Genomic DNA, 13,938 nt, shown 5'->3' on the forward strand with positions numbered 1-13,938 from the left:
ATAAAATGTATTGGGTGGATGAGGCATTGAGCTTAACCGTAAACTTTGGAACCTAAGCAGGATTAGGGGATATTAAAAAAAATAAAATAGAAAACAGCTTCTATGCTGCATGTATTACTGTGGCTCATCCCTATTCAAGTGAAGGTGACTGAGTTGGAACACCAGAAACCACTCATTGACAAGGATGGGAAAATCATTCATGTAAAGCCATCGTAGATCATGGTAAGTCAGAGAGTTTTGTTGGAGACCCCTTTAAAAAGGTTTCATTTTGCAGGTATAGCTTTCTATCTTCCTATTATGTATAATAGTAGTAAGTGTAGTCCCAAAAACAAATGCTGTGTTTTCAAACCTGTGACTCTCCAGATGTTGCAAAACTACAGCTCCCATCAAGCAGCAGGAGAGGCAGGTTGGAGAGCACTAAAGTGTCAGACAGTGTTTGATCATTTTGTGGAGCTGAACTGTGTATGCAATGTATTTTACTTTAGATATCACTCAAATAATCAATACAAATTATTATTAACTTTACTTGCTGCAAAACTGCTTGCTTCACATGTCTTTAGACCAGTGTTTCCCAACCAGTATGCCTCCAGCTGTTGCAAAACTACAAATCCCAGAATGCCCGGACAGCCAAAGGCACGCTGGGAGTTGTAGTTTTGCAACAGCGGGAGGCACACTGGTTGGAATATACTGCTTTAGACTAATTCATTTAGTTTTTTTTTTTTTTTTAAGATTTACATTTTTTATTTTATTCTTTTAAATAGGGAAAAATATTGTACTCCCTGTAAAATCTTTTTCTCGTAGCCTTCATTGGGGACACAGGAACCATGGCAGCAGCATATACCCATTTCTCCGGTGTCCCCTCAATGAAGGGACCGAGGAAACATAAAAGTAAAATTAATGGTGTAATTTTAAAGGACAATTGCCCCTGAAAAAATAAAAATAAAAATAAAGCCTCATATAACAAAATTTTGTATAAGGCTGTATTCACATCTGTGTTTTGAATGCTGTTCGGTTTCATCATAGAAGCAGAAAAATAAAAATAAAAAATCAAACGACGGACGCCACAGGTGCCAAATAAACCCTACGCATTTATAGAGAAGTCTGATAGGTCCCGTCATTTTGCCAGATCTGAACAGAGCCTTACAAGACACTGTTACAAAAGAAAAGCTGCAAGAAATTTGGTATTTTCAGAAGGAAGTAGCTACTGGGAAAAGCAGAGTCATTGCTGATGATGCACACCAAGAGTGAATGTGTAAGAGAACAAACACGAAATATAAGGTATTCTCAATTAAAGGGGCACTCCGCCCCTAGACATTTTATCCCCTATCCAAAAGGATAGGGGATAAGATGTCAGGTCACGGGGGTCCCGCCGCTGGGAACTCCGGGATCTACCATGCAGCACCCACCTTTAGCAGCTTCCGGAACCGCTGGAGGTCCTCAAGCTGAGTCCATCTCAACCACGAGGACAGAGCATAGTGACGTCACGGCTCCGCCCCCGTGTGACATCATGCTCAGCCCCCTCAATGCAAGTCTATTGGAGGGGCGTGACAGCTGTCACACCCCCTCCCATAGGCTTGCATTGAGGGGGTGGAGCGTGACGTCACACAGGGGCAGAGCAGTGACATCACTATGCTGCGTCCCCGTGATCGCCAGTAATCAGACCGGAGCGAACACGCTCCGGGGACTGATTCTAACAGGATGCGGCGTGGAAGATCACGGGGGTCCCCAGCGGCAGGACTCCCGCGATCTGACATCTTATCCCCTATCCTTTGGATAGGGGATAAGTTGTTTTAGCGTCGGAGTACCCCTTTAAAGAATTCTTTTTGAATGAAAGGGAACCTGTGAAAGAGATTATTATTATCTAAATATAGGGGAATATTTATCAAAACCCGTCCAGAGGAAAAGTTGCTGAGTTGCCCATAGCAACCAATCAGATCACTTCTTTCATTTTCCAGACGCCTTTTCAAAAATGAAAGAAGCGATCTGATTGGTTGCTAATGGAAACTCAGCAACTTTTCCTCTAGACAGGTTTTAATAAATCTCCCCCATACTGTGTATGTAAATAACATCACTATTAATAACATTAATAACATCACAACCGACTAATGGGATATTACCACAAATGCAAAAGGAAAAAGGTAACTTACTGCACACAGTATAAGAAGTGTGTGTGGTAGTCCGCCCACACATAAAAACCATCTCCAATGGAATGGTTCAGGACTGAATAGCTGTTCTGGAAATAGTTCAGAACACTGAGAATTGTACAGTTGTTGTTATACGGTGCAAGAGGAGCCAAGCAGATGTCTTTCAGCATCACTGTATCATTTTGGTATTCAGCTGTTAAGTTTTCAATATCATTCTGTAGTGTCAGAACCTGGAGCAGTAGAAGAGTTTAGTAACATTATTGGTAATCAAGCTGATACCCCAGATCCACAACTCACTCGGAAACCAAAAGGTTACATTGAATCATAGCTATACTGTCTCCTGTTAGTCTAAAGAGACAATGGCATTAAAGTAAAAATGTATATATATCTTTGTGGAATGCTACAAATATGAATATAGACAAAAATAAATATCAACATACTTCATGAGTGTTCCTCAATATAAATTCCCAATGTATGCCTATGTATAGCCATACACTGGCAAAGGTCACTCATTGGCTACAATATTAAAGGGAACCTTTCATCAAAAAATATTTTGATATATTGTAGACTAATGTATACAGAATAACTTTCCAGTAGCATGTTATTAAAAAATATACTTCTTTCTATTTAATTTTCCCCTTAGAAAAAATGACCACTAGGGGTCTCCCCAACCAGTCCTGGCCGCAAGCCTTTTTAACCCCTTAAGGACTCAGGGTTTTTCCGTTTTTGCACTTTTGTTTTTTCCTCCTTACTTTTTAAAAATCATAACCCTTTCAATTTTCCACCTAAAAATCCATATTATGGCTTATTTTTTGCGTCGCCAATTCTACTTTGCAGTGACATTAGTCATTTTACCCAAAAATGCATGGCGAAACGGAAAAAAAAATCATTGTGCGACAAAATAAATAAAAAAAACGCCATTTTGTAACTTTTGGGGGCTTCCGTTTCTATGCAGTGCATATTTCGGTAAAAATTACACCTTATCATTATTCTGTAGGTCCATACGGTTAAAGTGATTCCCTACTTATATAGGTTTGATTTTGTTGCACTTCTGGAAAAAATCATAACTACATCCAGGAAAATTTATATGTTTAAAAAAGTCATCTTCTGACCTATAACTTTTTATTTTTCCACATACAGGGCAGTATGAGGACTCATTTTTTGCGCCGTGATCTGAAGTTTTTATCGGTATGATTTTTGTTTTGATCGGACTTTTTGATCACTTTTTAATGGTATAAAAAGTGACTAAAATACGCTTTTTGGGACTTTGGAATTTTTTTGTGCGTACGCCATTGACCGTGCGGTTTAATTACTGATATATTTTTATAGTTCGGACATTTACGCACGCGGCGATACCACATATGTTTATTTATTTATTTTTTTACACTGTTTTATTTTTTTCATGGGAAAAGGGGGGTGATTCAAACTTTTATTAGGGAAAGGGTTAAATGACCTTTATTAACACTTTTTTTAACATTTTTTTTGCAGTGTTATAGGTCCCATAGGGACCTATAACACTGCACACACTGATCTCTCATCCTGATCACAGGCGTGTATTAACACGCCTGTGATCAGTGTTATCGGCGCATGACTGCTCCTGCCTGGATCTCAGGCACGGAGCAGTCATTCGTCGATCGGACACCGAGGAGGCAGGTTAGAGCCCTCCCGGTGTCCGGTCAGCTGTTGGGGACGCCACGATTTCACCGCAGCGGTCCCGAACAGCCCGACTGAGCAGCCGGGTCACTTTTACTTTAGAAGCGGCAGTCAGCTTTGACCGCCGCTTCTAAAGGGTTAATACCGCACATCGCCGCGATCAGCGATGTGTGGTATTAGCCGCGGGTCCTGGCCGTTGATGAGCGCCGGGACCAACGCGATATGATGCGGGATCGCGGCGCGATCCCGCTTCATATCGCGGGAGCCGGCGCAGGACGTAAATATACGTCCTGCGTCGTTAAGGGGTTAAAAAAAAATAGTTTTCAGACTCATGCTGGAGTCCTAAATCTCAGACTGCAGCCGGGACACAGACAAGCTCAGCACTGCTCCCTGGGAGCAGTGCTGAGCTTGTCTGTGTTCCAGCTGCAGTCAGATGAAAGGTACCCTTTAAAAGTGTAAACATACTGTACAGTATTCATATTTTTGAGTCTGTGCACTGTATAGGGTAGAGTAGTCTACAGTCTGTTCCTATACTGCACGATTTTCGGCATAAGCTCCAGGAACATTTACAGTGTATACACTAAACACATTCACATAAAGATCTCCCTCATCACCTTGCTCATATGGCTGAATTTCTGAGCAGACTATGGCAGAAAAGTTCTACTTGGAGATTTCATTGCAGAAAAGTTCCATTGTTTTAATGGGATTCTGCTGCACCATGCACACAACAGAATTTCCACCCTGGAAACATTTGGAGCAGAAATTCAAATTCCTGCCTCTGCATAACAAATGTCTATTTTTTTTGCAGAATACGGCCAAAAATGCATTGCAGCCTGCTGGAAATTTTCCAGACGGACATTCTGCCAAATTCTGCTGTGATAACATAGCCTTAAAGGAAAATAGATAGCGGGTTAGAAGAATCTAACCTGTTGACATTGGCTGATAAGGGGTCACAGATTAACAATGTACCCTCTTCTACTGCGCTGTTATTGTGTAACAGTCATTTTTAGTAAGTAATATGACAAAGAGGGTGTTAATTTACCTTTAGGTGGACCGATTCACAAGCCCCTACGCCTCCTCATGAATATTTATCCTGCCCTCTGCAGTGACAAGTGGCCTTGAGTTCCATCACTGCAGAGAACCAGATGAATATTCATGATTAGGCACTGTTACAGCAGCAGCCGGATTGGTGTACCTAGGGGTAAGGTAACACCACCAGGGCACCAAACCACCTCCCTGGCATAATAAAAGTTACAAAAACAGTGCAACAAAGAGGGATAATAAAGTGCATTTGTGTCCCCTTAGCCCATATTAGCAAGTTAAACTAAATTCAGATGAAAACAAGCAAAAACATTTTTAAACCCTTTGTATTCCTACTGCTTTCACTGAATATTCATTTTGCTGCATAAGTGGCAAAAATGCAATATTTTCTTAAATAAAATTTATATACATACATAAATACATAAAACATTTATTTATTTAAATTAAAATAAAGATTGTTACCTGGGACAGAATGTCAAAGGTTAGAGGTGGGCCAAATGGGACATCATTTCCAAAAGGATATGGAGAAAAAGTTTCTCCCTTACTGTAGGGAGCAGTGATGATCAGCTGCTCTGTGCGGAAGAAAGGTCCAAAGTGTGTGTCAAAATAATCCTTCTCTTTTCGAGCCTGACTGTGTGGATCGGACCACAGCTCCACAGGGTCTGTAGTAATACGCATATACTTCAGCCCAGTGCAGCATGCAGCAATAACAACAAGGGAGAAGAAGATAACAGTCCAGGGGTATCGGACGCAGAAGGATCCCCATTTTGTAAATGCTACTCGCAGACAGTTCTCCAGCCGCTCTCCAATTCTGTCACAGCATGAAGGCTCGCCTGCATCAATACAATAGATTTATAGCACCATTACCAACACGTCTTATAATTGAAGAGGAGTAGATTTACAGTGTTGGCTGATTAGTTTTGTGTAGAAAAAAAGTATTTCTGCTTTTCATGTCCTCCGGCTACCTCAAAAAGTCTGGTATGGTATTTCAGGGATTTAGAGGACTTTGAAAGCAGAACCATTATTTTCTAGACAAAACAAAGTGTTTGATGCCGCTTGAGATTTAGATTTTGCATTTCGTACTGTAAATTCACTCATCTCTAATAATAATAATAATAATAATAATAATATTGAAGAAGGAAGGAAAAAAGAAGGAGGAAGGAGAAAGAAGAAGAAATAAGAAATTATTATTATTTATTATTATAATTATTATTATTTATTATTTACTGCAAAACCACGCCACAATACAAAATTATTAAAAACCTGTCACTGGATAGACAAGTGGAAGATCCAAGCCCCAACACCCAGCAGCAGACTCCTATTGGTCTGAATGCTGGCATTTCTTATGGATAAAGCCTACAGTGCAGTGTTTTCCAAACAGTGTGTCTCCAGCTGTTACAAAACTACAACTCTCAGCATGCTGGAAGCTTTAGTTTTGCATCAGCTGGAGACACACTATTTGGAAAAACACTGCTATAAGGGATCACCATTTAGTCCAGTGTTTCCCAACCATAAGTACACTGAGTAAACAAGCTACTCAAAGTGCAGATTATGAGCAGTAACATTTATAAACTCTTATCGCATTAAGTAACTACTGTAGCATTATCACTTTACATTTCATACATACCTGCTATAGGAGTGGCGTTAACTGAATAGGCTAAACTGCTGTCAATTGGGGCATATTCTGAGACAATATTCTTTTTCCTGTAAAAAGAAAAAAGGGAAGAAAAAAAAAACACAAAATTAAAATTTAGCAAAAGTTGACAATGTGAAATTATAATCTTGAAGTGGCTGCTTTAAACATTAAAGTGGTACTCTGGTGAAAAGCAGAAAATAAACTATTGGTTTAATTAGAAAAGGAACAAAACGAGAAAAAAATTATTAAAAAGGTTTGGGTGAATCTATGGACATGCTAATGTAAAAGTACCCATCACATTTGTATGGGATCAAGATGCTTCAGACTGGGTTCACATGTCCTTTCTCTCCCATCCCGCTATTCTCCCGTTATTGTTGCTAAACAAACGGATGCAAACTGATGTAAAGGGATGCCATTTGGTGGCATCCTGTTGTATCAGTTTTTAATCTCTTTGTATCCTTTATTGGTAACTCAAACCTCTTCTGAGAATGCTCAGAAGTAATAACTGATCAAAAACGGATTGGAAAAAAAAAACCAAAAAAAATAGATGACGTTACAGGCACATCCATTTGCCATAGACTTCAATGTTAAATTTATAATATCCGTTTCTAATCAGTTATTTAAAAAATAAATAAATAAATACTGCATGCAACATCTCTTCTCCGCTAAACATATCGGAATAGGAACCAAACAATTGCAAACGGGTGACAGAAAGGATTTGAGAAAGTGCATGAATTAATGGGGACGGACATTAATGTGAACGAGCCCTTACAAAATAAAACTTTTAAAAATACAAGAAAGTGTGTGAGAGTCAGATGGCTTTTCTACTCGCAGTTCATCCACAGCTACCAGTTAGAAAATCAAGCAAATCACAAGTGTCATAACTCTTCATGGAGATTATGATAAATTGGTATGGCACAACAAAAAAGTGGCAATTGCCAACAGACTGCATTACATCTCACAAAAAAAGGAATAAATGATTAATACCTGTAGCACCAAGCTCCAATGACAACTGCACAGAAGAGTAATAAAAAGGCAACATAGGATATCCACATGATGACAGCCATTGCATCAAAACCCCATATCAGCCACGGCTGTGGAGGTGGTGGAGGTGCAGGTCTATCACCACACACCATTGTACAGTCTTGGCAGCTGCAGGGGGCGCCATCTTCATCCACTGACTCGTTGCATCCTTTGGTTGCATTATTCATCGGGATCATATGGAGGAAGGGCTCATCTGTAATTGTAAGAAATTTGACAGGGTTTTCTATATGCTTCTTAGGCTCCATATCAGTCTGGGCCTACATTAATAGGGATTACCAGAGTCTACAGGCTATCAAAGTACAGTCTTTAGCTTTCTAGTTTGTATGAAGGGTAAATGGTGGTTACTAAAACCTTGTATGTGTATTATAAAAGGGACATAATTCCTTGCCCCAGCATTCAGAACATTTAGTTTGGAACGCTGGGTGCGGGCTGCGGAGGTCATGACGTCACGGTCACGCCTCCTCCCATAGACTTGCATTGAGGGGGCGTGATGTGACGTCACAAGGGGTGTGGTCATGACGTCACGACCTCCGCAGCCCCCACCCAGAGTTCGACGCTGGGGCAGTGGAATACCCCTTTAATACAGTAGCAGTTTAAAAGAAATATTCTAGAGTAAAGAGGTTGTCTGGTTTAGAAATCCCAATTTGACCTACATTAAGAATCTGAATGAATAAAGGAGAACAGCACCAAAGAACTAGTGTATCACTCCATGAAGGAATTGCGGGTTTAGATATTCTAGACAGCCCAGAAGGATCTGTGTAATGCTTAAAGCTTTAATGTTAATTAGAAAAACTACATGGCCATACTGACACGTCAAAAGTAAGTTTTTTTTTTTCATCAGTCGTGGTTGCTAGATATAGCCGGATGAAGGTGTGCTTCACTCCCTGGCTCAGCACTCAATCCGACTCATTAAAGGAAATGGGCTTCATAGACCAGTGTTTCCCAACCAGGGTGCCACCAGCTGTTGCAAAACTACAACTCCCAGCATGCCCGGACAGCCTTTGGCGGAGGCACCCTGGTTGGGAAACACTGCCATAGACTATAATGTAGCCCATCTCCTGCAATGAGTAAGAACAAGTGCTGAGATGAGGGACCTGTATCTAGAGTTACAGCACTGAGACCCTGATTGATTAGAACTTTTGAAAATTCTGCATGACACTTCAAAAGTTCTTCTAAATGAAATTAACGCTTTAATTCTCTCCTGAATTACGCTCAATGGTAGAAACTTTCTACAGCTTATTTTTGTGAGAAAACCTCTCAAAGGAACATCTACACCAATGAATGAAATTCACACGCAACTGTCAGTACAAGGAGCTAGTTCAAGAAATGTGAATAAAGTAACCAACACTTTAAAAGCTGGGGAAAAAATAAAAATAAAACTGTACCGGAAAATATGGGAGTGATGGTAAAAGCAATCTGTCCATTGTCCTTGTTGAACATGTACTCGATCCAGTTAGTGGCATTACAGTCTTTTGCAGTTCTCCCACCACACATTAAACCCAAGGCTTTTACGTTCGTTGATGGGGCTTCCACGTCTTTGCAAGCATTGTACATTGCTGAAAAACATTACAAAGGGAAAGAATAAAGACCTCTTTATTTTTCAGTAATCCCCAACAAGCAAGGCACGCCGCATGTCTTCACAGAATTAGATTTTTCTAAAAATGTAACAGTCACGGTCTGTCCCTTTTTATTTCTACATGTGGTTCAGGCAGCATGAATATGAAGACAGATTGCCTATAACAGATAATTTTCTCATCCTGCATTAAAATGATTTAATAATGATCCTCACAGAATAGCTGGGTGGATTAATAGCTGATCTCATTAGAGAGAATGACATTAAAAAGGTGTGCCCCAACAGAGAATAAATCCTTGCAAGTGATCGGACAGGTCTGGCCTTCTTCAGTCCTGGTGACCTGGAAAGCCACTAATTTCCACTGCTAGCAGCTGTATGCTTTGGAGGAGTGTCCACTTCCATGATATCTATATAGTAAATTCATACAAATTAAACAACATTTTGTTATAGCCAGGGATGTGGAAATGTAAAAACTATTAAAAAACTACTTGGACCAAGGGACTAAAACAGAGCAATCTACTTGGCCTGGTACACTTTTTTTTTTTTTTTTTTTTTTAACCAAAATAGTATGTAAATAAGGTCTTAATTAATAGGCAGACCTAAAATACTTTAACCCCTCAAGGACTGGGCCAATTTACATTTTTGTTATCTTGTTTTTTTCCTTCTTGCCCTTTAAGAGCCATAAATCTGAACTTTACCAACAATATAACATAAGTCAAAATAGGAAGCATAATTGAACATGCAACACTTATCTGTGCATGAATATACATAAACAGCACTTGTTTCTGACATCAAAGGTCTTCTAGGCTAGGGGTTTGTCTTGGCGGGGATATTAAAATTGTCATCTCATGGCTCTAGTGTAGCAAGAGTGTAGGGATGGAAAGGGATGGGGGGAGGGGCTGTCAAGAGGGGGCTGTCAGTGCGGCTCTGCTTGCCTGAAGCAGGGCTAAACGCTTAGAAAATTCACCTGCCCGGCACCCAGAACTGTATGTCCCGGGTGTCGGGCTATAGGATTTCCACATCCCTGGTTATAGCTATAAAGGCCCAAACACAAAAGACAGAGAATAGATTTGGTGTACCTGAGACTGTACCATATTACTTACCATTTGCAAAACTCTGCCCTATGAAATACTCCATGGCTGTAATGCTTTTGTTCCCTTTGTGTGGATCTGTGCCGTTATACGGTATGGTGCTCGTAACATTAAGAAACTCAGACTGTCGAGGACTGCAGGTCAGCTCACAAAACAGAGTCATGAGATTATAGAAGCAAGAAGGACACCTGGAAAAAGTGAATGAAGGATTTAATTTCTTTTACACAGAACTGATATGAATAAACTTGCATTGATATGGTAGTGTATGGAAATTGCCTCGCCATCTAAATGGTTCTTGGCTGTCTTTTTGTTTTTCCTAACTAGTCATTTTGGTGATTCTCAAACAGTCAGCATATGGCTTGCCTACTGCGGGCACAACCTTCGGTGACACATACATTGTATAATCAGTGAGGGGGTACGTGCCTGCGTATGGACCAGCATACATGCACTTATGTGGAGCATTCAGTTTAGTGGGTGCCATAGAGAGGACTTTTTTCCCCCCAAAATGTCATTTGGAAGCTTCAAAAGCTCTTATTCTTCATGACTAAGGAGGTTAATAATAAAAAGGCCAAAAATAAACAAAAAAAAAAAAAAATTATATATATATATATATATATATATATATATATATATATATATATATAACCCCTTTTATACCACTATGATAACTTTCATGCAAAACTGATATAATCAAATATAATCAAAAACTAAATTCTTAGACAGTGTTAAGTTAAACTAAATATAGTCTTAAGAAGCATCACTGTTCTGTAGAAAGAAAATAAAATACAAGTGCAGTCTGTCTAAGTTTGAACTTTCTATTAGGTGGCTCACTTTTATTCCCCCAAAAATGCCAGTAAGCGTAACTTTTTTTATTGGCATATTTAAGCTATGCCCCACCTAGACACAGCTCTAGGCATAACCTGGGCACATTTTTTTTATTAAAAAAATAATAATCTCCTGTACACACCCACACTACACCGAAAAAAGGAAACTTGCAATAATCAGAAACTTAGATCTAAATTTGGAATTTCACTAGCCAATGAATAATGCAGGAGGCATAGCAGAATACAGAAGTGAGAGCACATATCTCAGAGGGATTTTCTGTACAGGACTAAAGTAAATGTGTGTAATGCTTATTTATACATTTGTTATTATAGAAAAAGCCTCTAAAGCTTGACAAGTCTTGTACTATCGGGTAATGGTATACTACAGTCTGACAGCACTCGCAGTGTTCATTCAGCACTAGAAAACGTCACCATGTTCACGTACCTGGACAAGAACTGTAAGGGAATCTGCAGGTGGTTGTTCAGAGTGTTGAGCTGGTCTACATCACAGCACAAAGTGACATTTCCATAGTATAAGGATGGGCATAGTTGCTGAAATACAAAGGGTAAAATTAAGCTGCTGCAAATTGAAGGGAACAGTCACATTAAAAATACAGTCAAATCTGCAGGCATTAGGTTATAGAGCAGGGGGAGCAGAGCAGATTAAAGGGGTATTCCGGCCAAATACATCTTATGCCCTATCCAAAGCCGGGCCCCCCGCTATCTCCTGTACGGGGCCCCGACAGCCCGCGGGAAGGGGGAGTTTTGACCACCGCACGAACTTTATGGCAGAGCCAGAGCGCTGCCTTCAGCAATCTCCAGCTCTGCCATAGAGTTGTATTGAGTGGGCGTGTCGGCCGCCGCTTCGTGCGGTGGTCGACACCCGCTATCTGGTCAGCGAGCCGGGGCCCCGTACCGGAGATCGCGGGGGGCCCCAGTGGTCTGAAACTTATCCCCTATCCTTAGAATAGGGGGATATGTTTTTCACCACTGGACTACCCCTTTAGTAGTCTGGTCCATAAATATTGGGACATGGACACAATTGTAACATTTTTGGCTCTATACACCACCACAATGGATTTGAAATAAAACGATCAAGATAACTATAACTGGAGATTGTCAGCTTTAATCTGAGGGTATTTACATCCAAATCAGGTGAATGGTGTAGGAATTACAACAGTTTGCATATGTGCCTCCCACTTCTTAAGAGACCAATTACAGCCTGAAGTCTGGAACGCAAAGACAACACCAGACATTGATGGGTTTCATCCCTGGTGATGTTCTGCCGGCCTCAACTGCAACTGTCTTCAGTTCCTGCTTGTTCTTGGGGCAATTTCAGGTGATTGACTTGGCCATTGCCTAACATTCCACTTATTTCCCTTAAAAAAAAAAAAAAAAAAAAAACTCTGGTTGCTTTTGCAGTTTGCTTTTGGTCATCGTCCATCTGCACTGTGAAGCGCCGTCCAATGATTTCTGAAGCATTTTGCTGAATATGAGTAGATAATATTGCCAGAAACACTTCAGAATTTATCCTGCTGCTTTTGTCAGCAGTCACATCATCAATAAATACAAGAGAAACAGTTCCATTGGCAGCCATACATGCCCACTATGCCATGACACTACCACCACCATGCTTCACTGATGAGATGGTATGCCTAGGACCATGTTCCTTTCCTTCTCCATACTCTTCTCTTCCCATCACTCTGGTACAAGTTGATCTTGGTCTCATCTGTCCATAGGATGTTGTTCCAGAACTGTGAAGGCTTTTTCAGATGTCGTTTGGCAAACTCTAATCTGGCCTTCCTGTTTTTGAGGCTCACCAATGGTTTCCATCTTGTGGTGATCCCTCTGTACTGTATTCACTCTGGTGAAGTCTTTTCTTGATTGTTGACTCTGACACACATACACCTACCTGCTGGAGAGTGTTCTTGATCTAGCCTACTGTTGTGAAGGGGTTTTCTTCACCAGGGAAATAATTCTTCTTTCCTTCTTTTTAATAATGTTCCAAACAGTTGTTTTGACCACGCCTATACGGCTCTCTCTGATGGTTTTTTTTTCAGCCTAATGATGGCTTGCTTCACTGATAGTAACAGCTCTTTGGATCTCATCTTGAGAGTTGACAGCAACAGATTTCAAATGCAAATAATTGAACTCTGGACCTTTCATCTGCTAATTGTAATTGGGATAATGAGGGAATAACACACACATAAACATGGAACAGCTGAGAGGCCAATTGTCCCATTACTTTTGGTCCCTTAGCAAGTGGGAGGCACATATGCAAACTGTTGTAATTCCTACATTGTTCCCCTGATATGGAGTTAAAGCACATCTTGTTTGTTTCATTTCGAATCCATTGTGGTGGTGTATAGAGCCAAAAATTTTAGAATTGTGTCGATGTCCCAAATTGTGTCGATGACTGTAAATAATAATAATGGAACTTAGGAAATACACTATGAATTCAAAAATATTTTGTATCACTTTTCTAATGGATTGGTCATAGACTTAACAATTGTAATCCACAGGGTAAAACTGCATCAAAATCCGCATGTAAAACACATTTCTTTTGAAATTCACATCACAAAAAGTATTTACAATCAATAAGTAAAGATATGTAAGGAGTTAGATTATAGGAAGCATAAGCATGAGAGCACCTCAAAAGCTGATGATCTCTCCAGATCAACTTTCTACTGTTTTTCTATTGCAAGTTCATGGCTTAAATTAGTAATAAATTAGTGACAGGCAAGGACGGCGCCGTGTAAAGGATAATCCACAGCGTGCTTCTTACTCGCACAGACTGCGCATTGAAAAGTCATAGAGGTTCAATTACATTTGAATAAAGCTTAATCCAAATCAGCGGCAATAATGAGAGAGTTTCAGTCAGTCACAGATTTCAGCTATGGATTATCCTGAAAATCCACTGCAGATTTGCCTA

The 13,938-nt window shown here is 40.1% G+C and overlaps 1 protein-coding gene across 1 annotated transcript in view; it reads right to left on the bottom strand.

Moving 5' to 3' along the window:
* NPC1 (NPC intracellular cholesterol transporter 1) overlaps positions 1 to 13,938 on the bottom strand; it is a 64,933-nt gene that overhangs the window by 24,831 nt on the left and 26,164 nt on the right. The window contains exons 3-9 of the mRNA XM_056521724.1: positions 11,452 to 11,558; positions 10,195 to 10,370; positions 8,904 to 9,074; positions 7,462 to 7,711; positions 6,466 to 6,542; positions 5,301 to 5,671; positions 2,148 to 2,374 (exon numbers count right to left, since the gene is read on the bottom strand). Of these exons, the coding sequence (XP_056377699.1) occupies positions 2,148 to 2,374; positions 5,301 to 5,671; positions 6,466 to 6,542; positions 7,462 to 7,711; positions 8,904 to 9,074; positions 10,195 to 10,370; positions 11,452 to 11,558 (1,379 nt within the window). The remainder of the gene's footprint in view (positions 1 to 2,147; positions 2,375 to 5,300; positions 5,672 to 6,465; positions 6,543 to 7,461; positions 7,712 to 8,903; positions 9,075 to 10,194; positions 10,371 to 11,451; positions 11,559 to 13,938) is intronic.

This window comes from Hyla sarda, chromosome 5 (genome assembly GCF_029499605.1).
Source record: "Hyla sarda isolate aHylSar1 chromosome 5, aHylSar1.hap1, whole genome shotgun sequence".
Lineage (NCBI taxonomy): Eukaryota > Metazoa > Chordata > Amphibia > Anura > Hylidae > Hyla > Hyla sarda.